Below are 25803 nucleotides of genomic sequence, written 5' to 3'. Positions count from 1 at the left end.
ATTGCGCTGTGGTTGCCTCGCCTGCTACTACTCTGTAATTAATCCTATAAATTGTTCAAAATCATTTGCACATATTTGTAATAATGTTCTTATATGTATTGAAGTCTGTGTTAACTCAGTCAGTCGCCAGTAATTTTTTTAATATGAGCTAAGTGTGTTGATCAATTGATATGTATGTGTATGTAATTATATGTGCGTGCGTGTGTGTGTGTGTGCGTGTGTGTGCGTATGTATGTGTGTGTGTGCAGGTGTGTGGGGGCGTTTTCAACCTGATAACAATGTCGATCTGAAGATAAAAAAAAGTTGTAGCCTGTTTATTTGAGAATAGTTTTGTACTTATAAACAAGCTTTATAATTATTATTTATATATTACAATTTCTTTATTTCAATATTTGTGCTTCTAAACTTTTTATATCCGTTTGCTGGCGTTAGTGTTATTTTTATATCCGTGCCTATCTGTTTGAGAAAGAAAAAATAATTTATGATACTTGTATATCATGATACTTGTCTGCTTGTTTGTTTGTATGTATGTTGGTAAATATGAATAGGTTTATGTTGGTTGGTATGTTTTTTGAAGCAGGAACATGCGTGAATTATTGCGCGGCTGCTGCATATGTTTGTCTACGTACATTGCTCACTAGTCATTATTGTTTATTTTTTCTTACGCAGTCGAAAGAACGTTACGCAAAGTTTATTTGCACCATGCAAACACGTGTGCAGTAGAACATGCGTTGTTTATAGAGGCATTCATTAAAACAAGATTGCCGACTCATGTTTTTGTTGGTGTGCGTGCGCGTGTGTCTGCTTGCATGTGCGTGCGCGTGTTTGCAAGTCGTATTTTATGTTGGTGTGTTGTTTGCACGTGAATATGGGTTTATGCAATGTCAGTAGAGATACGTGATAATAAAATGTTAAAGTCAGTGTTTTTGTTTTAACTGGTTTTTGTTTCAATGTGTTATAAATTTTTGATAGAAACACTCCCATGCACACGCAGGCGTAGTTTCATGCGTGTGCGTGTGAAGCAAAAAGTGATTTATTTGACTGGCTTTTCGTAGACTTGTTAATAATTAATTTAACGCTTTGTTCAGATGTAATTCAGACGAATCTTTATAATCTTTGTGTCTTCTGTTTATGGCATTTTTTTTAAAATTTCTTTTGTCATCTTTTTTTGGTTTTTTTCAATGTTTAATTTCCTGTTCTCATTTCATCATTTTATTTTTTTTCAAATTGATTTTCCATTTCGCTGGAATAATGGAGTGAATATTCGCTGCTTGAAACCTAAGAAACGGTGATGACAAAGCTTGTTGCTCACATACAATTCATCTACCCATTCATTCATTCATTCACTCATTCATTTATTTGTTCATTCATCTTTGATTTATGGATATATAAATGGATATACGGATAAATGATTTGATGGATGTTTGGATGTTACGTTATAATATCAGTGTTTGGAGTGTTATAAGTAGGAATGTATCAACATATAAACACTGAATAAAAACACACCAACACACGCACACAAAAACATAAACATATACACACAAACAGATACAAAACGCTAAAACACACAACATGTTGCTTATTGATACTAAAACCTCAATATCACGACATGTCGAAGTCCTAGCAAGACGTCAATAAATAACAACTCTGTATATAAATTTATGTGAGTATGTGTATGCGTGTGTATGTGTGTATGTGTGTGTGTGTGTGTGTGTGTGTGTGTGTGTGTGTGTGTGTGTGGTATGTGTATGTGGTATGTGTGGTATGTGTGTGGTATGGGTGTGTGTGTGGTGTGTGCGTGTGGTGTGGTGTGTGTGTGTATTTATGTACGTGTGTGCCTGTGTGTGTTTAAAAAAACATATGTGCGTATAAGTGTACACAAGTGTAATATAACTTCTAATATTTGGATTATTTTTTAAAATAAATTTATATTCCTTCGGCGTGGTGTGTGGTGTTGCGTAGTGTGGCTGGTGTGGTGTGGTTGGTGTGGTGTGGCTGGTGTGGTGTGGTGTGGCTGGTGTGGTGTAGCTGATGTGGTGTGGTGCAGTGTGGTTTGGTGTGGCTGATGTGGTGTGGCTAGTGTGGTGTGGTGTGGTGCAGTGTGGTGCGGTGGGTGTACGGTCTACGCGTACGTCAGTTAATTGCTACGCCAAACTGCGTGACTTAATTCAATACGTATTGATAACATGGTCCTTATATATCTATATATATATATATATATATATATATATATATATATATATATCATGGTTCTTATATATATCTATATATATATATATATATATATAATATTGATAATGTATATTATATTTAAGGATATAAATATCTTTAAAAAATGAAGAATAAACAGAGGAGCACGTGATCACTGATGACGTCAGAGCTGCTCGTAAGCCTGATTAAAAGTGAATAAAGAACCATTTGGCGCCATTAACGAACTATTTCCGCTGTCCTTTATGGGTGCAATAAAATGCATGTGGTGGTCTTTGGTAGCGCTGGAATGGTGGTGGTGGTGGTGGTAGCGGGCGGTGTAGTTATAAACATGTCTCTAATAGATTGGTTGCGTCATAAATCACAGTGTGTGGTTTGCTTTTAACGGCCTGTTGTTTAAATTAGTCGAGAAATGTTCAAGATAGAAGGGTACATATGAGTTTTTTGCTGGTTTATGAAGGTTCAATTTCAACATTCTAAGTCATAAATTCCTTATTAAACAAATACCTAATTATGTATTAATATTTTGGTATATGTATCCCAGATAATATCTAAAATCTACAAAGAATCAACAGACCACAATAAAATAGCCTAATAAAAACTGTTGTCAACAGGTTTAAACCAGCATAACCATAACACAGCCAAAAACCAAACTGCAAAGACAACGTAATAATAGTAATCAACAAAAGTTACAGCAGAAACATGAGAACAACAAAACCAAAATAACAACAGCAGACAACAACAACAGGCAACGTCAAAAAACTTTTATGTGCAGTTTGTTGTTTTTTGTGTCGCGGCTAATGATAATTGCAACGCCAGGGTGACTAACTTTATTATGGGTGTACGCTTGAATGGCGAACAGGATGATGACAACGACGACGATGATGGAGACGACGATATGGTGATGAAGATGATGGTCATGATGAAGTGGATGATGATAATGGTAGAGTTGGTGTTGTGGAAGTACGTGGTGATAACGTCGATGGATGGTGAAGATGAAGTGAGAGATGATGGTGAGGGAAAAGAAAAGAAGATGGTGATGAGAAGGAGGAGGAGAATGAAGACAACGTTGATGACATCGGTGGAAATTGATGGTGATAACGGAAGTGAGGTTTTAATTAAAAGCAACCCCAGAATGAAGCCAAAACGAGGACGTGACTGAAATATTTCTTCTGCTTGTTAGAACAATTTCTCATTTTCTGCTCTATTTCTTTCTCACTTTCTCTCTCTCTCTTTCTCTCTCTCTCTCTCTCTCTCTCTCTCTCTCTCTCTCTCTCTCTCTCTCTCTCTCTCTCTCTCTCTCTCTCTCTCTCTCTCTCTCTCTCTATCATTCCTACTTCACGGTAACTTTGAAAAATATCGGTAAATGAAGCACCAATCATCTGCTTGGCTCACGATTTTTTTTTTCTTGAAATTTTGAACGTCCTTGAAAGATTTGAGGTCTAAGTTTTTTCAGTACAGAATTTCAAAATTTTTTGAAAGAAGTTTTCGAAAAATGATACGTTCAACAGCGTGTAACTTACTCTATATTGAATTTCTTGAAAAATAAAATAATGAAAAAATTTTTGAAATTTGAAAAAAATTCTCAAACAAAGTATTGGTCAAGTGCAAATGGAATATATGTTTGGGTAAAACCTGATCATATCAAATTTTTTCTGTTTATATAAATTTTAAAAAATGAAACAAATATTTTGAATTTTATAATAAATGAACGCTAAAAAACGTGAAATATTTGATTAAACGGAGTCATTTTTTTCTTGTCAATGTGATTAGATTGCTTCAGCTCACTCAGATTGGTGATAAAAATTTCTTTTTATATTTTATTCAATGGAGAAATAGAAAAAGATGCCTGTGAAAGTAGCGAGACTTTTATCAAAATATGAGTGATAATGCTGCTAGTTTAATTTGAGTTTTATTCCAATTATTTGTCCATTCATTCAAATTTGTGAGCAGCTATTCAAAAGTTTTTATTATCAATAGTTCTACTACATTTTAATATTACTGTCAGACTTTTTTTGCTTTTACTGGCCGTATTTTTGAAAAATAACATTCGGTTGATTTACGGATATAAATCACAAATTTGGTCTTACGTATTTTCAATATATGAACGATGAGAATTAAATAATAAAAACATTCTACGTTTTTCAAACATTTTTATTTTTAATTAATTGTTATTTGGACAATTTGTGAAGCAATAAATCAGAAGATTGTATGTTTGGCATCTGAGGACCTTTTCACAGGTGCAGAGTTCTGTGTGTTCTCAACCTTTATGAACATTTACTCTTTCTCACTCTACTTTCCCTCTCTCTCTCCTTCTTTTTCTTTTTTCTCTCTTTCTTTATTTCTTTCTTTCTTTCTCCCTCTCTTTCTACTTCATTCTTTTGTAAACGTGCATATGTGTGTAAGTGTGCATAGTACGTGTGTGTTTGTTTGTGTTTGTGTGTGTGTGTGTGTGTGTGTGTATGTGGGTGTTTATGAACGTGCAAATTTGTTAGTTGTTTGCTGTACGTGTGATAATGTCTGTACGCTACCGATGCCTATTCACTCGCGCTAATTCGTGAAGAATTATATCATCATATACAAACATTTATTTGGAGGCCAACATGAGACATTAATTACGATTTACCAGTTTCTCTGTTTGTTGTTGACGTGTGCGTGTGTGTGTTTGTGTGTGTATGTGTGTGTATGTGTGTTTGTTTGTGTGCGTGTGTGTGTATGTTGGACGTACATATTAAGTACGTGAGTACGGGCATACAAATAGGTGCATAGACATATCTAGGCGCGTTTAAGTTTATGCCATATTATTTTTTTTATTTATGTCTTTGAGCAAGTAGGTCAAAATAAATTAAAAACCCAAGAGTTTATAGTATAAACTGGCCAGCACACACAAACACACAGATACACATACACACAGATACACAAAGAGATACACAAACACACACAGATACACAAAGACACACACACACACAAAGAGATACACAAACACACACACAGATACACAAACAAACAGATACACAAACACACACTCACATACAGAGCAACACAAGCGCGCAAACAGATGTGCGCATAAATAACGCAATTGGGTATCCAGGCGCGTTTGTAAATTACGTAATGCGTGCGTACGTAAGCGATTGATTTTCTTCGTTGCGTGACGTTTTGCAAGAGAACTTGATCTTATAAATCAATAACTTGCGCATTTATATGTCCGCATTTCTGACAGGTTGCCTGTATACGCTTGCTTATGACATCGTTCTCTAGTTTGTTCTATTTTATTTGTTTGTTTTACAATTTTCCACTTGTGTGTATCTGGTTATGTTGAGGTTTTGTGTACTGCTGTGTGTGTACTGTTGTGTGTGGATGTGTGTACCTCTGTATTAGTGCAAGTTTTTGTTTAATTTCAGAAATTTAATTCAATTCAGGGTTATTTTTTGTTGAGAATTTAAAATTTCATTAATAAAGTGTAAGTTAAAACGTTATTGAATTATATGAAATTAATTTTTTTTCTCATACTAACTATAATTCAGACGTACTAACAATTCACTGCATGTTGCCGCCAGCAATCTCTGATGAAACGTCTTCAACCTCTACAACGTTCCAAAGAATGATGATGTTTCATCCATTCAGCATCTCTCCAACATACACACACACACACAGCACACACTTCCTTGCTAAGCAACTTTATACAAATAGAAACATGCCATTTTATTTTATTTCTTTCGACTTAAAAGATATAGAAAATAGTTTAATGAATGAATATACAAATTCATATATGCGAGTTAGAAGCGGATACAAGCATATGCCCACATACGTACACACACATAACAGCAGCAGCAGCAGTAGTAGCAGTAGCGGTAATAGTAATAGTAATAGTGGTAGGAGTAGTAGTTGTAGTAGTAGTAGCATTCGTGGAGCAATGTTAATAGTTCAGTTTAGTGGTTTTATACTTGTTTGAAGAAATGTGTTTGAGGGGAAAACAAATCGCTTTTGAAGGATGGTATCGAACTCTGAACGTCGGAACTTTCATCACGCATTCCTTTGCTTCATTTTATTTCTTTATTTATGTTCTTCTTTTTTTGAATCATCGTAAGAAATTTTTTTTTCATAACATTTTGAGGTTGTTTTTATTAGAAAAAATGTCTTAATGAAAGAAGACGCAGGTACAAATGTACACGTTTACACGTTCCGTAGCAATCAGCACGCAGGCGTGAACCTAATCAAAAGAGTTAACTTGTAGTAGATATTGAAACACGAAATCATACATTGTTTTTTTGTAGTTCGTGTTTAATTGGTAACCAAAACACATTTCATTCTTCACCACTAATTAAGCGAACTTTTTTGTTTGAGCAATAAAATGATTCGATTCTAGAAAATTGTTACAAAATTATTAACCCGGACATGAAAAACTTTTTCATGTGGTCGTTTGTGTGCTTTTGAAAGTTGCCGTGTGTGTATGTGCGTGTATGTGTGTGAATGTGTGTTAGAGAGAGAGAGAGAGAGAGAGAGAGAGAGAGGGGGGGGAGAGAGAAAGAGAGAGAGGAGAGAGAGAGGAGAGAGAAAGAGAGAGAGAGAAAGTGTTTGTGTGTGCATGTGGTTTGTACACTTGTCGGTGTGTTTGTGTACGCAAATAGTTGCGTGTGTGTGGTTGAGCGTGCGTGTTTGTGGTTGTGTGCGTTTATTAAATTAACCCCCAAAAAAAGCAAATTCAAAACATTTTCATACAATATCTTTGATAACATAATTCAATCTCATTTATTCAGTTCTGTAAGAAAATTGAACAAAAAATGCTATCAGATTGTTTGAAAGTACGTAATGTCTAAAAAGTTCTTGAATAATTTTGTATGCGAAAGCGAAAAGGGTAGTAGAGAGAGTCTCCATAAAGGTACGTTGTTTGTACACCACTGGCCACACGCACGCATACACACGCACGCATACACACGCACGCATACCCACACAAACTCACACGTACACACGCACACAAACACAGTTGTATATATAGTTATCAATGCGGTTCAGTTCATTAGTGGGATTGAGGTGCATCCAAGCAGTGAAAAAATTGGCATTTGCACATTTCTTCTGAAAGAAAAGTTATTGTTATTATTAATGTTGTTATTGTTATTATTATTATTGTTAATATAATTGTTATGGTTATTATTGTTGTTGTTGTTGTTGTTATTGTTGTTTTTCTTCTAAATGTTGTTTACTACCAACGCTCCCGTATTGCTGTTGTTTCAGGGTGTTGAATTAATATTGCGGTTGTGGTGGTCCAGTTGGCGGTAATAAGTGAGTGGCTAAAGTTTATGATGAAGATGATGATGAGAGTGATGATGTTGGTGGTGATGATGATAATGATGACGACGACGATATAATAATGATGATGATGGTTGTAATAGCAAGAAAGATGACATCAAATGGTGGTGTATATGAATAAAATGATGATGATAAGGAAGATGATGATGAAGATGCTGATGACGACGACGACGACGACGATGATCATAATGTTAATGATGATGAAAATGATGATAACGACGATGATGATGAAGATGATGATGACGACGTGGTGATGAAATTTTTTTTTCTTTTCCTTCCAAACCAGAGGGCGAATTTTTTGTTTTATGACGTCATTCTGCAGTGCAAAAAGTTAAGTGTCCATCAATTAATATTGAATAATATTAAAAAGAATAAAATTAAAATCTTCGCCATTAAATATATCAGGGAAGAAAATATAATAATATATCAGAAAAAATAAGAAACAGCAAAAACAATTATATGTGATAAATTTAGTTAATGTGACCCCACATAAGCAGCAGTATAAAAAGTTAGTGAATTTATCAGCACGAATCATAAATAAACTTACTCATTCGTGCCTTTATATGTGCGTTTGCAGTTAAACGTATGTGTGTGTGCGCGTGTGTGCGTGTGTGTGTGTAATTGTAGATAGGAAGTAGGTAAGCAAATTTGGGAGACATTAATCCTGATAGATGAATTTTGAAATGCGCTAACTTGGCATGAAGATGCAGGCAGTCTGGAATCAATTTCCTTCTGAGACTTGAGTAAATGAGTGTATGAATGAGTGAATGAATGAATGAATGAATGAATAAATGAATGAATGAATGAACGAAGAAAGGAAGAAAGGAATGAACGTACGAAAGAACGAATGAATGAATGAATGAATGAACGAAGGAAGGAAGAAAGGAACGAACGAACGAACGAACGAACGAATGAATGAATGAATGAATGAATGAATGAATGAATGAATGAATGAATGAATGAATGAATGAATGAATGAATGAATAAACGGGTGGATGACTGAGTGAATAAAAAAAAACAACATGCCTGAGTGAACGCGTTCGTGTGTGTGTTTGCGTGTGTGTGGTGTGTGTGTGTGTGTGGTGTGTGTGTATGTGTAAGTAAATATTTTGAACAACGTTTACTCATTTCATATCACACACATACACTTTCATGAAATGAAGAACAAGCGATCAGTTTTTAACCTAATCAATAAATTAAAAATCAATTTGATCAACAGAAATATAAAAATCATCACAAGCACATTGCATATATGGAATAACATTAGCGTACATACATTAAAGAATATTGGGACATACACTTAAGCACATATACACAATCACGCACGCACACGCACACGCACATGCAAACAAACAAAAAACAAATAGACTCACGCCGACTGAAGCGCTCTCCAAAGCGTGATTTACAGACCTTGAATGAAGGAACGATGGAAGGCAAGATGGATGAGTTGAACGTTAATATGGCGCGAGAACTATGAGATTATTTAATGTGTTCGCTAGGTGGCCAGGAGAATTGAATGAATGATTGAACTGATTAGAGGATTGATTGTCGGCAGTTTCTTTCATTCCGTTCTTTCTTTCGTTCATACGTTCATTCAATCACTACCGTTCATTTCTTTTTTTCTTTTAAAAGTTTCTGCCTTTCTATGCATTTTATTTAATTGGATCGTCTGCTTAGGCCTGAGGGAGAAGTGAATTGTTGGAACTGGCTGCCTTTTATGTTGTGATGACGTCATTTAGAAATTAAATTTCGTCATCGCTAACAGAAATGATGTCCCATTTTTTTAAGTATTTAAAATATCATCCAATTCCAGATCGATAACGCTAACGAGCCAGCCAATAAAGAACGAGAACGCATTCTACCCCCTCCTCCCCCGCCACCCAGAGGTTCTCATTGGTTAAGTAAAATATCGACATCAGCCAATCATAACTCTGAACTCATTCACCTACATGAAGGTTGCAGCAACAAAACAAATCTTAACAATGACGTCAAAAACAGAAGCAACTATGATGACACTTTCAACGCCTACAACAACAACGCCGTCACAAAATTTGGTAGCAATGTTAGCCTAAACAAAGAACACTACACCACTAACAACAGCAGCAACAGCAACAACAAAATATACTACAACAAAGCCAAGCAACAAACGACACTTTTTCTTCTTCCCTCTCCCGATAGAATTTCACATCAGCAGCCGTCGAAACAGCAACAATTTTATCAGCAACACCCACAACAACAACAACAACAATCGCAACATCAACAACATCCACTTCTGCCACAGCAACATTTTTTAGCAGCAAAATCATCGACGCTGAAATATACGAGAATGTTCAGTAGCCAGGGAAACAACACAACAATGATTTTATACCCTCTGAGTCCGTCCGGCTTGAAAACACAATTGATGGACGCCAACAACAACAACAATAACAACAACATCAACAACAACAACAACGTTAACAACATCAACAACACAATTCGCCGTGCTAACCATGTTAACAAAATATCAGAAGCCAACGATCATCCCAATAAGAATGAAAATAATCTTAGAGACGCCGTTAACTGCAGCAACAGTGGCAGCAGCAGCAACCACAACGTCAACAACAACAACAGCAGCAGCAGTAATAACGACGACGCTCCTTCTAAAGACCAAAATAATTTCAAAAGAGCAGAGAACAAATTTTCAACTATGGTTCCGAGGAGTTTGACGAGGAAGCACAGCAGCACTTCAATCACACGTCAAAAAGTGTCATCCAGTAGCAGTCATAACAGAAACAAATCGCGCCAACCAAATGATGCTAGCAACATTCAAACCCCCACATCGCAGCGGGCACCGAAAGTGAATTTCAGCATTCCCTACTCCACTGCCGGTGTTGAAGCTGACGTTGTCGACTGCGACTTATGATTCATTTTTTAATTTTATGAAGTTGGGTTGTCCCCGCTGAGGTTTAGAGTCATCTACCTTAGTTAATTTGGCGTCTTCGTCCGATTTTAATCAAAATCTATTTTGTTTGCCAAGTTATTATCAAACACTATCTTCAAAAACAAAACGTTCCTAAATGTTTTTGAATTGGTTGTCTCATTATTCATTATTTGGCTGTGGTTGAACGCAGAAATGAAATGCCACTATTGTTTGAAAGCACTTAAACTTATATTTTTATTTCGTTCGTCTCATGTTCTAGGTGAATTAATTAATCAATTAACTAAATAATAATTAATAAAACATAGATAATAAGTAATAAATAAATAATAATTAATAAATAAAAATATGTGTATATATACAATGTGTCGGAGTGTGTTTGTGCGTGTGCGAACAATATTAATAATGATGCGTTTAACTATTAAATTTTTACATTATTAAACATAATTGCATTCATTATTGTGTATTCATGTATAATAAACGTGATCAAAAATATATACCTTCATGATCGTTTTCAAGGTTTTCATTGGCTGGCTGTTGGCTTACAGAACACAAGATGAGTATGACAAACCGAGGTTTGAGTTACCCAAATTATTTAACCACCGATTGACCATTTCACACCAAACCCTGATGCGTTGAGAATTTTGCACTTTTAAACTTAATATAATATCGCCCTGGCGATATTAATTCCATGTAGGTAGGGAAGAATAAGCTGAAAAAGTTCAAATATGTCGTATATACTTGACGAACCCCCGAATGTAGTATAAACGCGCTTTCAAAAATTGAACCCGCTATTTGGACGCTTTAACAGGTTTAAATTTCTGACACAAAAAACGTAAACGCATTAATTTTTTTCAAAGATATCACATTCATCTCGATAAATCCCAGTTAAACAACATTTAAACAAACAGTTAACATTGTCAAAATGACTATAACACTACGAAAAATGAAAACAAAATGAAAAAAAAATTATTACAATCGCACAAATATAATTGAAAATGTGATATATCACTATCAGATATACATAACATAAGCGTGAAAGTTTAATATTTCATGACCGGTGATCTTTGACGACTAAAAACAGCTTTCTTGCTGAGGGACTCAATGAATCCAACCAACTACGTGTCCATCAGCCATCTGGGGCTCCACAAACCCCCTGAACTCGGCGCCATCACACGTCCATCTCACTCCATATCCTGCAACGGTACATTCCTCAATTCAATGTTGTTATGTTACTGATCAAAGCAGGGTGACAAGAAATTCTTAACCACGACACCAAATGGATTAAATAAATAAGGCAGAACTAAATTGAATGAAAACTAATAACAATCAAAGTTACCATTTTTCTGTCTGATCTCAATTGTCGGCAGTTCACCCTTTCGTGTAAATAAATAGTTGCATTTAATGAAAGAGAAATCATTGGTCATCATCTAATGATTAACAGCCAGCCCACATTACTTTATAACGCTTGAAATTGAATGAGAAACAAGAATAAATAATAAAATGATTGAACATTTCATCAGAAGAATGATGATGAATAATTTACTGAAAATAACCTAAAAATATTAAAAGAACCTACTGGCAGTTCGTGTACATTCATCCAAGCTGCACTGTCCATTATCTCCGTCATCTTCTTAAATGCGTGATCGTTCTTATCTTGTTCGCCTTACGTGAAAGTAAACTTGAATAAAGTAACGAAAAGAAAAATTTTCATTAAACATTTTAAAAACAAAAGACGTAAAAAAAAAACTAAAAGCATGAATAACGAGTGTATGGAGTTGTAATGAAAACTAACTGCCTTTGCAAATGCCCCACCAACTGGATGTGTGATCCCTATGGCTGTGTTTGGTCAGTGCCCTTCCTCCCACCGTCAGCACGGAGTTTGAATCCGGACTGAAGATGATGACGATGAATAATCATGATGGTGATGACCGTTGTAAGGTAATTCATATCACCGTTAAAACCATCATTCTAACGAAGACCATCATCATATTGTCTCTATCATCATCTTCATCACACATACACACATCATTTATATCATCATTATGATCACTATCATCATTATTATCATTATTTACTTATTTTTCTTACAGAACGTTTCCACCAGAACGAATCTGTCTGGGGGCCACTTGTCCCTGCTGCCCACTGTTCTCCTCATTCCCAACAAATCCAGTAAACCTCTCTTGCCTAAAATCTAGCATCATTTCACGTCGGCACCATAAACCATATATAACTCTTATTATTGATTATGAATAAATTTTTATACGGTTAAATTTTTTAGGTATCAATTATCATCAACAAAGGAGTCTATTTGCGTTATTGAAACTCTAGTTATAATAAGATATAGAATTATATCACAGAAATTGAACTATAGCAATTGGGTCATTGGAAGCAATTGGGTCATTGTATAACATATAAATGCAAAATATGATGGGGCAATCCTTGTCGAAAATTTCGTGGTAATATTTTCATAATCTATAAAAAAAATCGATAATTTTTATGAAAGTATTCCTCCAAACTATAGAATATCATAAAGTGCATGTATATATTTTGTAGGAGTATTACATTTATTAAAGATAAATAAGATCAAATATAATGATTTATTGAAAAAATATTTGTGGCAGAAGTAGAAGGAATCAATTTGATAAAACTTTGAAAATTTTGCTGATGAAATGTAAAATAAGTTGAACCAAAACCTTGATGATTTCTCTCATGTAGAAAGATATTTCATCTCTGCTTAGAAGATCATGCAAGGATTTCAATTTTTCCAAAATCGGTGTTATCTGACACATTTTTTCTAATCTGTATATTTAAAAAATTTATTTATAAAATTTATTTAATCATAAAAAAAGAAAAATAAATTACCTCTATTTAAGCAGTATTTTGAATAAAAAAATTATGAATTATTGTTTGAGACAATTTTATTACAGATGACTGATGAACATATCACAAAATGTTTAAATAAAAAACTGGAAATAAACAAATTTTTTATCAACCTTTCATTAACATAATCTTTCTCATCTAACAACTCAAAATTTGGTAGTTCTTCAATAGGACATTTCCTTTTTGAAGTAAATTAAATAATTTTTAAAATTTAATTACATATTTTTTCAATTTATTCATCTAATTATTGATTAATAATTCCAAATTTTGAGATAAGTAGTGAAATTTTATGTTATTTACAACAAACAACAAAAAAATCCTATAAGTGAAAAATAAAAGATATAAAAAACTTGATTAACTAACCCAGTTTCCATCCATATTTTAAACTTTTCGCCTAAATCTTTATAGAGTGGTCGAGATGGGTAGCCAAATATGCCCTTCCTACTAACATCCTCATTTTCACCAGACTGTCTAGATGGGGCAAGCAACTCATGGAGAGATTTTTCTGGTAAAACCATAAGCTCAGGCTTCTTTGTTAGTTCTTTTTCTAACACCTATAATAAAAAATATTGATTAGTAATTGTTATAACAGATAACTGGAAGATCATCTTGATAACTTAAATAATATTAAATAATTTTTACCAGAATAAAGCACCTAAAATGAAATGAACACACACAACCAGCACTCACCTCTTTGAAGAGACAAATGATGTCGAGACTCATTGTTTGATGAATTATTTAAGAAAAAAACTTTTTTATCTAATTGAAATTCGGTAAATAACATTAAGATTAACATAAAACTATTGCTGTTTTGACTTTTGTCTGGCATTTATTAAATATTACGTCAAAATGTTATCTAATTTCATTTAGAATTTATATTCTGTTTCTGATTATATTAATTATTAAATTAAAATTATACAAGTGAGAAAGAAAATAAAAAAAAGAAAACATAATTATTATATTGCATATTTTTATAATATAATATAAAAAATAAATTTTATATATATAATTTTCAGGATATCAACCTGAACTTAGTTACTAAATAATTAATAATTATACTTTATAAAATTGTTCAACTTTAACAGCAGAAAATTAAAACTCTGTTCTGTCCATCAAAAATTGAACTAATTAATTTAGTAATCTAGTTGGTTAGTTAGATTTAGCAACTTAGTTTAGAGGCAGGCTGAGAGTTTTAGTTTTAGAGTAGATTATTATTAATTAGTATTATTAATCTGTTAAGTAAGAATTACGAAGTAGAAAAATTAGAAACTGTGTGAACGTTTTACTGAAAGACGAACTTGCACAAGAAGGTACCTCCTCTCTGGTTACTACACAAAATGATTTCCAACGTTTGCATCACGCAGTACTTGCTTCCCACCACCTAAACACCATTGCGCAATAGTTTCAGCATAACTCAATAGACGAAAAGTGACATCCGACATTAATATTCATTTCTTAATTCATTTCGTACATCGTAGTTATGTGGTAGCGGATCATTTTATTTTAATAAAAAATTTAGAAAAATGAATTTACTTTGGCCCTACAATAAAAATCACCAGTGAATAAAACGAAGGGTTGTTTTATTATTTATTTTTTACTGGAATCTTTGTTGGTTAAAAGGTGACAATCAACCAATCAATCAGTCAATCAATCAATCAGTCGATCAATCAATCAGTCAGTCAATCAATCAATCAATCAGTCAGTCAATCAATCAATCAATCAATCATTCATTCATTCAATTCCAAAAAAGTATAAGTTGGAATCGGTATTGTAAAATTTGACCAAATGATTCTAAGTAAACGATGATGAAGAAGATTTCACTCATCTCAGTTACATTCATTAACGAAATTTTTATGATTTTAAAAACTGAAAATATTTGTAATGAAATTAATTATAACAAAGTTATAAAAAAAAAGTTAGTGACAATGCTTATAAATAATACTTATTCAACTATTTCGTATATTCACACCAACATATAATTATTCACGTTAATACCAAGAAAAAAATACCAAGAACTCAATAATTTTTATTGCGTTAATAAAATCGTCTCACACAATGCATAACGATATAATACAAAAATGAGGTTAAATTATAACCTAAATTAAAATTAATTATATGGTTAAATAATAATATAAAATAATAACGATGATAAATCAATAGTGACTGAATAACGAAAAATTAATTAATTGAATATCCACTCTTCCAAAAAATCAAATTTTCCTAATTCGTTGCATATAGTTCTGAAAACGTTGACGTCAGATTCATTGGCGGCACGTGATAGAGTTTGTGACGTCAACATTATTACGTCATCATTATTTGACTCGTGTATCAAGACGTCAAACCAGTTTAGCATCGTCTCATACGACATGCCATTGTCGTCACCATTCCTGACGGTTTAAAAATGTTAGTGATACAAAACGAAATGGAAAATATGTCACTAAATAAGTAAGGAGGCTAAACGAAGAAAAAAATCTATGCAAATAAAACAATAGTCGGCGAGTTAGCTGCAACAGTGGGTGAAATTTACACGCCAACATGTGTTGTCGAGGTTCAAACGCAAATACACACCCGACAATAAGTCTTCAGGTAGGTAATTTATTTGTATCTTTTAATAACTGCATCCTACTCGTATCTTATTATAAATAAAATGATAATAAAAATGTGAAAGCTCACACATTAACTGCAAACAGATCAGATACTAAAAGATTAAGACTTTCAATAATCATCATTTAACTCACCTCCATCCAAAATAATAATCCATCTCCGATTTTCCAATGTTGTAAAATATCTCGAAAGTTTGACCCAGCCTGATAGCATGATCAAATCATCATTTCAAAATAAAGATAATTTAGAAATTTTAGAACTAATTTTATTACTTGATTAAATAATCCGAAAAATCTCGCAAAATGCTTTCATCTCTGAGGCATAAGTTTAAAAACTCTTTTTCATAATCATGAGCACTGAAATATATTGGGAAATATAAATGAGTATAATGTAGCTAAATGTATTGAAAAATTTCAATTTAATAATTTACGCCATTCACAAGTTAACTGAGAAACATAAATCAGTAGTTGAATTTAATTGTATGAAAATAAAACCAAAAACCTGTTATAAAATTCTGGTAAAAGGCATTGAATTAATTGAAAGGCAGTTATGAATTTAAGACATGTAGAGCACTTTCTGAGTTTCAACAATGTATTGTAGCATTCTCCAAGTGTTATCTGACGAATGTATTAATAAAAAAAATGTATTTTCTTTTTGTTTTACAATTTATTCAAAAACTAGGCCAGTGAAAAGTGCAATTAATAGTGAAATAGAAAACAATTTGAAATAAATAAACGATATTTCCTTACAAATCCATTTTTAGATTTCATTAATAGAGATAGTTTTTCTTTAATTAAACATCTGCAAAGAACATCAAATTTTAACCTTATATTAGCATTCAATCACAAACCAAACCCCACCCTATTTTCCCCCACCTAATGCTGATAGGATGGGGTTTCAAAAAAAATTCAGACATTTGCATGTGATTAGCTTTTGCATGTATATACATGTGGTTAGCTTATACTCAAATGAGATTTAATCAAGTTTCACTTTAACAATATTAATAACCTGGTATGTTTTGAGTATAAGACAACATTGAAATAGACATACTAATATAAAAAAAAAGTAAAAATTAAATTTAGGATGATTGAAATAAAAAAGTACTACCTGATATTTTCGGATTGGCAGAATTCTAAAGAACTAATAGTCAGTAACAAATTGATGAGTAGTGTGGTAGATACATCAATGCTGTCAGTATTCCTCTGTAGGTCATGCCATTTCGAATGAATGTTCGTCAACTGATAATTAATAATTATAATTTTATCAATTGTTTAATTTTTTATTTGTTAGATAAAAATCTGAAATAAAAATGAAATATTAACTTTTGGTATGGTTGATTCATCAAAATATTCCCTCACAACTTCTAGACATTCTTTTCCCATCATAACAGACTCATTAAAAACTAAAAACTGACAAGAAATAAATGTCAAATTTTCAAAAATTTTAAAAATTGTCATAAAAAAAACGTTATATTTTCAGATATAACAAAAAATTAAAAAAATAAGTTATTTCTTCAAGCATTACAAACCATAGTTAACAGATGAATGCTGTTTTTAAATAGGTCTAATTCAACTTTCATATTTCCGGAATTCATCCTACCAGCAGCATAACTAATTGGAATCTTTTTAATCTCATTGTCTAACTGTGCCTTATATGGTTTGCCTTCAGATTGTGAAAATATCTTGAAACACACAAACAATTCTTTTACAAAGAGTCTAACATTACATGTTTTACAATATCTACAATAAAAAAGAAAACACACATACATCAAAAAATATGGTTTCAAAAAGTTCATAATCAAATATAACCAACTACATTACCAGTATTATTATATTATAAATTATAAAAACATAAAAAATATAATTCTGAAAAATAGAATTGTACTTTATGACAATATTCAGCCCACTTAAAGGCATTTCTGTAAGACTGTTCATTCCAACTGATGACATCATTCTTTGCAGTTATTAGAAGCTGTAAAAATGAACGAACGTTTTCCAGAATTTTTTGCAGAGCCATCAGCTTCTTTAGTTTTTTAGTTTTTTACTTTTTTAGTTAGTAGTTTAATCAAGTTTGTGCATATTGTATGGTAGAGTATAATAATGACGGATTAAGATGATTAAGATCAAAAATTATATATTAAAAACTCATATTACCTGGAATTAGAAAAATCAATTAAAGTTTCGGTTAGGGGCCATAACAGACAGAACATCAAAACGAACTGTATGCATTTGGGGATATAAAATTAACTTTTAGTTTTGTGAACTTAAATTCATTTTTAAATCAATCAGCTGTTTTGTTAACTAAAACTAAATTTTACTTTAAATTATTATATAATAGAAATATTTACATAATTAAAATAAATTGAACATTATTTAGCAATTTATTATTTTTTTATTTTAATAACTCACTGCTGTTAATTTCTATATATTTTGCAAGTAAAATCAGGAATTTTAATCTCTAATCTACAATGGTCCGATCAGTCGATCAAACGTCACTTACGTTTTGTGTTAATCCTATCAGCTTATGCTTATTCTTTAATCTAATTTAACTATTTATAATTTTGCTGCCGACTTTTTGAAAAAATTAGTGAGGGGACATTTGTTTAGAGATTGTAGTTATGTCAGGCATTTCGGTTGACAGCTCATGGATCAAAAATGGTTTGGGCTCCATCTTTTGCTACAATTTTTTTTCTCTATACAAAAATTGCACAGCACATGCACATTTTTACAATTTCGTTCATATGATTGTTTTATAAAAATTAATTCTAGCAATACCAATAGTAATTTTTTATTAAAGAAATAGGTCGATGGATGTGTTTAACTTTAAAATGTTTGATTTGTTTAGTCTTAGTGTCTGTTAGGCTATGCTAATTAATTAATTTTTTTAATTAAATCAACTTTTGATCTTTTAAATAATGTTTTATTGTTTTGTTATCCTTAGAAAATAAATGTGTGACATGTAAAAAATTGAAGATTGTAAATTTTTAATAGAACCCCCAACAGATCCATCATCACTGGCATTGTTCAAGGATGGCTATCGAGACATCCTGCAAGAACGGAGGGGTGATTTGGACCTGGGTTTCACCTTCAAGTCATTCCACAATGTTCCAACCTATAAATATCACAGCCCAAGAAATTACAGCAAGTTGAAGACTGATGTGTTGAGTAGTGATCGATTGAAATACACAATAGAACGAGTTTGTGCTTAATTCATTTTGTTATAATCTACCATGGTTTTTTAATTTCTGATATAATGTGAAAAAATTTTTCATATATATATAAAATTATTTACCATAAATTTATTCAAAATTATGTTTGATTATTATTCAGTTGTCTGGGGAGGATAAGGTGAAGGAAGCCCTGTTGAGGAAGGAGGCAGAGTTGATGTACACGGACATGGCCCACCTGCTCAACCTCAAAGGTGTCAGAACCATGGCTTTTATGGCCATCAAGGTCTTCAAGGCTCTTTTCAGGAGGGTGTATGTCAATGAGGAGGGGGTCAATAGGGTTGGTTTATGGGCCCCTACTGTTTAATTATGCTATTTTTATCTTTGTCTGAATGAATAATTTATTTTAAAATTTTGATTCTGCATTGTTTAATTTATTTGAACTGTAACAAGTTTACAAAAACCAGCATTTTTAACCGAAATTTATATGATACAAATTCTGAAAAGATGCTTATCTTATTTCATTCCTGTCAGTTGCAGCATATAATGCAAGAGTACCCTGTTGTGTTGATGCCGACGCACAGGAGTTACATGGACTTTGTGCTGGTCACATTCGTCTGCTATCACTACAACCTGCCCGTTCCTGCTGTGGCTGCTGCTATGGGTAGTCCTCTGTTCACATCCTCTCTCTCTCTCTCTCTCTCTCTCTCTTTCTCTCTCTTTCTCTCTCTCTCTCTCTCTCTCTCTCTCTCTCTCTCTCTCTCTCTCTCTCTCTCTCTCTCTCTCTACCTATCAATCAATTAATTACACTATTGTTTGTTTAATCAATCTATTATTCTATTAGTCATTCAATCATTTGTTCAATTGGTCATTCAATAGATTGATTGATATTTAGTTTAATTTAAATACATCTTTTACTCTCATACAAACTCTAAATAAAAATCACGATAGATTTCAAAGGGATGAAGTTGATGGGATGGTTGCTGCAGAACTGCGGAGCATTCTACATTCGAAGGTCATTTGGATCTGACCATCTGTACTGGGCCATCTTCACGGAGTACGTTCAAACGCAGCTGAAGAACGGCGACCATCCACTTGAGTTCTTCATTGAGGGAACGAGGAGCAGAACAAATAAATCATACATTCCAAAAATTGGTCTGTTGCTTCAAAACATGTTTCCATATAATTTACTGCTACCAAATCACTTGCCCTGACCTTAAAACCACTACCTAACAACCTGACCTACTTGCAGGCATGTTGGCAGCATCATTGGAGTCATACTTCAAAGCAGAGCTGCCAGATGTTATGATTGTTCCTGTGTCCTTGACCTTTGACCGGATCGTCGAGGAGTCCCTCTACGCATTTGAACTTCTTGGAATTCCCAAGCCTAGAGAATCTACTTCAGTTAGTTTATTTGACTTTTATGGTGTTGATGATGTGTTGGATGATTTAACTTCTTTGCGAGGGTTTGGTACATTTGATGGTGAAACTTGAGGTTCAGGGGAATTGAGAAATAAAGAATAGATGCATTTTGGTGAAATTAATAAATAAATGCAATTTCCTGAGTAAACATAATACGTTGGTGATTTTTTTACGCTTATCAACATTCGTCAACATTCATCAACATTAATCAACATTAATCAACATTCGTCAACATTCGTCAACATTCATCAATAATAATCAACATTCATCAACATTCATCAACTTTCATCAACATTCATCCATATTAAATCAATAGGGTTTATTGAAGGCCCGCAAAATTTTGAGTGAAGATTTTGGGTCTGTTCACATTCACATTGGGGAGGCGATATCCATCAGGCAGGTATCTGACGGCAAGATAGATAGAGTATCTCACGCTCTGGAACCTAGGTTGGCTGGTCAAGTGCTTGCTGGTTCACCCCTTTCACGAAACTGTAATAATGATTGGAAAAATTGAAATTTATTTATTTAGGTACATCAACAGCCTGTCAGGAGATGAACAGATCTTGATTACAAACTTAGCTTATCAAATCGTCAAACAACAACAACGTCAATTCATTATTCCGCCTGGTACTCTGCTAGCTACTGTCTTCATTCAGCATGCTGCGAGGGGCTTACATATTAATGAGCTGTCCAAAAAAGTTGATTGGCTGAAGAGGCAGGCTTGTAATCTTGGTGCTTATGTTGATTGGCCAGGTAGACATTGATTTATGATAATTTTTTTCTGTAAAGAAACAATTTAATATTTTTACTTCGTGCTCGTTCAAAACTAATGAAGTTAGATTTAAAATTTGTTTGTGCGACAGGAAATGTATCACTTATGAATGTCATCCACATGTGCTTGCGTCTGCACAAGAACATACTGAAACTGAATGAACAGGGTGTGGTCCAACTAATCACCGTCGATAACTACAATGATGACGAGGACGACGACGAGAAAGATGTTTCATCATCTTCACAATCTTCATCATCATCTCCGTCCCATCCACTTAACAGCAGCAGTTTGTTGCTGGATGCTTCTAATTACCTCATGCTGGCCTCCTACAGGAACCACGTGACACATCTGTTTGTTGACGTTGCCATGGTCATGATGGCCATTAAAAGTAGATCTAAACACTGCCGGGAACTTTCATTGGGTGCCATTTTATTTCTGAAATTTTTTTTTTCATCTTTTCATTGCAACATGAAAACAACATGAGATTTCTTATCAATGAAAATTTTAAAGTGGTTAATCATACATTGCTGTGGGGATGATGGCGTGAATGATGCTCATGGAAGCGTGAAATAATAAAATTTGATAATTATTTATTTTTTCTCTAGGAGACCTCTACGATGACTATGTTTTTCTTGAGTGCCTGCTCTCCAGAGATTTTGTCTTCCTACCTGGTCAATCGAGGCAGGTGAGTTCATTGGTTGTTGTTGTTGTGTATGTTGGATAATTAATGTTTCACACTAAGGATATTGATGACCATGTCACATGATCAATCTACTAATTTTTTTCAATTATGCTTGAGATAGCTTATAAAATTTACTATTAAAGTATCTTCATTGAAAATTTAATTTCTTGAAAAGCAAAAGCAAAAAAAAAACTTCAGACATTTGACAAAACGATATCTCAACTTAAAAACGTTGGAGTGCTTGCAAGCAAGCCAAAAATACCTCAACCACCACAACAACAACAACAACAAAGCATCAACACATCTGACATTAATGCTGCTGCTGATGACACTAATGATAGCAATATTATCGATATTACCGTGACATCGCCATCCTCTTCGTCATCATCACCATCATTCACGCCATCATCCACGTCAACTTCATCTTCATCACATGGATCTGATGTTTTTTTGCTGGATAGATGCTTGTTGACAGATCATTCCTCGTTCTTTTGCAGCATGTTTCAGCCATTTATGCTTGCCTACTGGGTTTTTTTTGTTATTTATAATTATATTTCATATTACATTGCCTTTATCTATGACCATACAAACCATCAACACTCTTGTCGTCAATTTTATTTGTCGTTCATCTCAAAACCATCATTATTGACAACATCATAAATTATATCATCACCATCATCATTGTCGTCTAGACATCTTCGCTACCAACATCATCATGCAAACATCATCATCGTCTAGACATCATCACCACCATGATCATTATCCAAGCATCATTATTGTTTAGATATTTTCACCACAATCGTCATCATCCAAACATCATTATCGTCTAAACATCTCCACCACCAACATCATCATCCAAACATCATCATTGTCTAGACATCATCGTCAACGTCATCACTAACAGATTGTTTGTTGGAGCCTGGTTAATAGGAAAGACCTTCACATAGAAACGCCCCAGAAAGATCTAGCAGGCAGGATTCAGACGCTGATGTTGAAGCTACTTCAGACTAGATGCACGCCTCATCTCGAGATTCTATCTTTGGATTTGATCAACAATGCTCTCCAGAGTTTCGTTCAAATTGGTGCAGTTGTTAAGAGCAAAAGGTCTTAGATAGATTACGTGTGACATTTCTATAGTTTTGTTTATTTTTATTTTCGCATTTTTTCAAACTTATTGTTTGTTTTTGTTTAGGTTGTAACTATTATTTTAAACAACGATAAATTAATTTCCTACTCTACTCCTTCCAGAGGTGACAGTGTTGTCTTACTTGCAAAGATTTCAGACTTAACTGATTTATTGAAGAAAATTGGTTTGGGATTTCGAATTTTTATTAATCAATTAATTAACTATTTAATCAGTCTATTAATTAATTAATTCAATCATTTTTGTCGTTTAATTTTCATTCTAAATAACTGTAGTGCAAATATTTCCTGAGTGTTTCAAGGTAATCTGATTATTTCATTAATTTATTCTAATAGAATTTCTAATGCAAAAGCGTTTTTTATAATAAATTATAAATAATTAATTAATGTTTTTCCATAATTTGCGCAGCCTCTTACGTTGATCACGTTGCCGGGGCTATGACGTCACTGATGACATCATCATTCAGTCAACTGTCTCCTCCCGTCATTCAGTCAAAACTTTGATTTTGTTTTTTAATAGTTAATTGGCTTTTTTTAATTAATTAAGTAATTAATTATGTGAATAATTGATTTGTCTATTGATCAGGTTAATTGTTTTATGTGTTGCTGTGTTTGTCTTTAGGGTGACGCATAATATTATGAAATGTGTTATTGTGTATGTGTGTTCGTGCGTGCGTGAGTGTGTGCGCGCGTGTGTGCATGTATGCGCGTGTTCTGTGGTGCAAAAAATTTTTTTTATTCCTTTTGTATATTTGTCCAAAATTATTAAAAAATTGTTACGATTCTCACTTTTTGTTTATTAAACTTTTTTTCATCTTCATTTTTTTCAAAAGTTTCATTGAGATATTTTGTTATCATTTTTCACAATTATTAAAAATACTAACGAAATTGTTGCAGTTTTCTTACTATCTTGCTACTGCAACTAGCAAACATTATTACTGACTAGTTAGTAAAACTTGCGGTAGAAATTACTGTAGATTTTTACTGAATCGTTTGTCTTGTTCTGGCTAATGATTCCTTTGTTGTAATGACGATTGGGCCTAGCTGTTTATACAAGATTGCAATCATTATTAATGAATTGTAGTTGTTAGCAGCTACTTTTTAAAAACTTTTGTAGTGATGGGGCATGGCTAAGTAATTGGTAGTTGTACTACTGACTGCTTATTTATTTTTGCAAATATCTGCTGAATTTCAGAATGGAACTTGTTATTATTTCCTTTACTAATTCGTGTTTGTTTTATTTTATTTGATGGTACGGGAGGAGTTGGTGTGATGGTAAGAGAAGAGTTGGTGGAGAAGGTGTTGGAAATGAGGCGGAGAAGCAATGGGGTAATTGTGGTGGTGATGGTGTTTGGAAAAGTAATAGTGAGGGTGATATCAGGATATGCTCCGCAACAAAGTAGGAAGGAAGAGGAGAAGGATAGGTTTTATGATGATGTTTCTGACGAGATTGGGCAAGCGGGGTTGAATGAGTTTGTGGTGTTGTTGGGTGATTTGAATGGTCATGTGGGGGCGGATGCAGACGGATATGAAGGTGTGCATGGGGGATGGGGATATGGTATACGGAATGAGGAAGGGCGTAGAGTGTTGGAGTTAGCGGATGCACACAGCATGGTGGTGGGAAACACTTGGTTCACAAGGGAACCAGCGCGATTGATTACTTATAGGTCAGGGGAAAATAGATCGATGATCGACTATATATTGGTAAGGGCCAAACATAGGAAGTATGTGAAGATTGTGAAGGCGATACCTGGTATGTTGCAGCATAGTATGGTTGTGATGGATGTGACATCAAAAGAAATGGGAAGGAGGAAGAAGGATAAGTTTGTGGCAAAGAGAAAGACATGGAAGTTGCAGGATGCAGAGGTGAGGAAGGCATTTGAAGTGAAGGTGACTGAAAATTGGGAGAGTGGTAAGGATGGAGATGTTTGGGAGAGATACAGGGACTGTGTGTTGGCTACGGCAGATAAAGTATGTGGATGGACGAAAGGAAAGTGTAGGCATGGTGAGACGTGGTGGTGGGACGAAGATATAAGAAGGGTTTTGGAAGTCAAGAAGGAGAGGTTTAGAGTATGGAGAAGGGACATGACGGAGGAAGCGGAGTCTGAGTATAGGAAGGCTAAGAAGGTTGCAAAACAGGCAGTGGCAACCGCAATGACGAAAGCATCAGATAGGTTAATGAAGGAAATGGAATCTGATGTGAGTTCGAGGAAAATGTTCAAAGTAGCAAAGCAGTCAATGAGGGATAGGAAAGATGTTATAGGGAATGGATGTGTTTGGGATGGATCTGGCAAGTTGTGCGTAGATGAGGAGGAAAAAGCTCAGGTGTGGAAAGCTCATATGGAAAGGTTGATGAATGAAGAGAATGAGTGGGATGGAGATGTGGAATCCGTGGTCACACACGGACCTATAGAGAAGGTGACGATGGAGGAAGTAGAGAAAGCAGTTAGAGAAATGAAACTAGGTAAGGCGACAGGGGTTTCGGAAGTGGCGGCTGAACATATTAAAGCGAGTGGGGTGATAGGAATTGAAGTTATGATGAGAATTGCTAACAGTATGTTTGATGATGAAGGTATACCTGAGGATTGGCGACACAGTGTGTTGGTGCCGTTGTATAAGGGCAAAGGAGATGTGAGAGATTGTGGGTCATACAGGGGTGTGAAATTACTAGAGCACGGAATGAAGGTAGTGGAGAGGGG

The 25803-nt window shown here is 33.8% G+C and overlaps 7 protein-coding genes across 7 annotated transcripts in view; 3 read left to right on the top strand and 4 right to left on the bottom strand.

Moving 5' to 3' along the window:
* Positions 1 to 1067: 1067 nt before the first annotated feature.
* Positions 1068 to 3129, bottom strand: HELRODRAFT_166680 (hypothetical protein; the record flags this gene model as incomplete). Its single annotated transcript, XM_009011906.1, has 3 exons — positions 1068 to 1162; positions 1895 to 2076; positions 3038 to 3129. The coding sequence occupies 3 exons, from the start codon at positions 3127 to 3129 to the stop codon at positions 1068 to 1070; spliced, it is 369 nt and encodes a 122-aa protein (XP_009010154.1).
* A 3888-nt stretch (positions 3130 to 7017) lies between these two features.
* Positions 7018 to 10417, top strand: HELRODRAFT_166679 (hypothetical protein; the record flags this gene model as incomplete). Its single annotated transcript, XM_009011905.1, has 3 exons — positions 7018 to 7087; positions 8883 to 8968; positions 9329 to 10417. 3 exons carry the CDS (start codon positions 7018 to 7020, stop codon positions 10415 to 10417), a joined length of 1245 nt encoding a protein of 414 aa, XP_009010153.1.
* A 1116-nt stretch (positions 10418 to 11533) lies between these two features.
* Positions 11534 to 12636, bottom strand: HELRODRAFT_166678 (hypothetical protein; the record flags this gene model as incomplete). The annotated part of the gene is made up of 5 exons (XM_009011904.1): positions 11534 to 11628; positions 11772 to 11808; positions 12012 to 12097; positions 12228 to 12325; positions 12524 to 12636. 5 exons carry the CDS (start codon positions 12634 to 12636, stop codon positions 11534 to 11536), a joined length of 429 nt encoding a protein of 142 aa, XP_009010152.1.
* A 432-nt stretch (positions 12637 to 13068) lies between these two features.
* On the bottom strand, positions 13069 to 14038 carry HELRODRAFT_166677 (hypothetical protein; the record flags this gene model as incomplete). Its single annotated transcript, XM_009011903.1, has 4 exons — positions 13069 to 13234; positions 13429 to 13494; positions 13679 to 13869; positions 14006 to 14038. The coding sequence occupies 4 exons, from the start codon at positions 14036 to 14038 to the stop codon at positions 13069 to 13071; spliced, it is 456 nt and encodes a 151-aa protein (XP_009010151.1).
* A 1459-nt stretch (positions 14039 to 15497) lies between these two features.
* On the bottom strand, positions 15498 to 18589 carry HELRODRAFT_166676 (hypothetical protein; the record flags this gene model as incomplete). Its single annotated transcript, XM_009011902.1, has 7 exons — positions 15498 to 15702; positions 16054 to 16122; positions 16192 to 16275; positions 17027 to 17157; positions 17242 to 17328; positions 17448 to 17658; positions 18516 to 18589. The coding sequence occupies 7 exons, from the start codon at positions 18587 to 18589 to the stop codon at positions 15498 to 15500; spliced, it is 861 nt and encodes a 286-aa protein (XP_009010150.1).
* Positions 18590 to 18944: 355 nt separating this feature from the next.
* Positions 18945 to 21762, top strand: HELRODRAFT_71793 (hypothetical protein; the record flags this gene model as incomplete). Its single annotated transcript, XM_009011901.1, has 9 exons — positions 18945 to 19115; positions 19249 to 19425; positions 19620 to 19749; positions 20037 to 20240; positions 20338 to 20489; positions 20824 to 20954; positions 21037 to 21260; positions 21371 to 21445; positions 21506 to 21762. Coding segments are annotated over 9 exons (1521 nt in total), but the record flags the coding sequence as incomplete, so codon positions are not given.
* Positions 21763 to 24376: 2614 nt separating this feature from the next.
* Positions 24377 to 25803, top strand: part of HELRODRAFT_166674 (hypothetical protein) — a gene marked incomplete at both ends in the record, with an annotated part of 2614 nt that continues 1187 nt past the window's right edge. Inside the window, one exon of the mRNA XM_009011900.1 lies at positions 24377 to 24927. Coding sequence (XP_009010148.1) covers positions 24377 to 24927 — 551 coding nt within the window. The remainder of the gene's footprint in view (positions 24928 to 25803) is intronic.

The sequence above is a fragment of the Helobdella robusta genome (genome assembly GCF_000326865.2).
Source record: "Helobdella robusta unplaced genomic scaffold HELROscaffold_10, whole genome shotgun sequence".
Lineage (NCBI taxonomy): Eukaryota > Metazoa > Annelida > Clitellata > Rhynchobdellida > Glossiphoniidae > Helobdella > Helobdella robusta.
The sequence above is the reverse complement of the archived record's forward strand: the minus strand, read 5'-3'. Positions and strand labels throughout refer to the sequence as shown.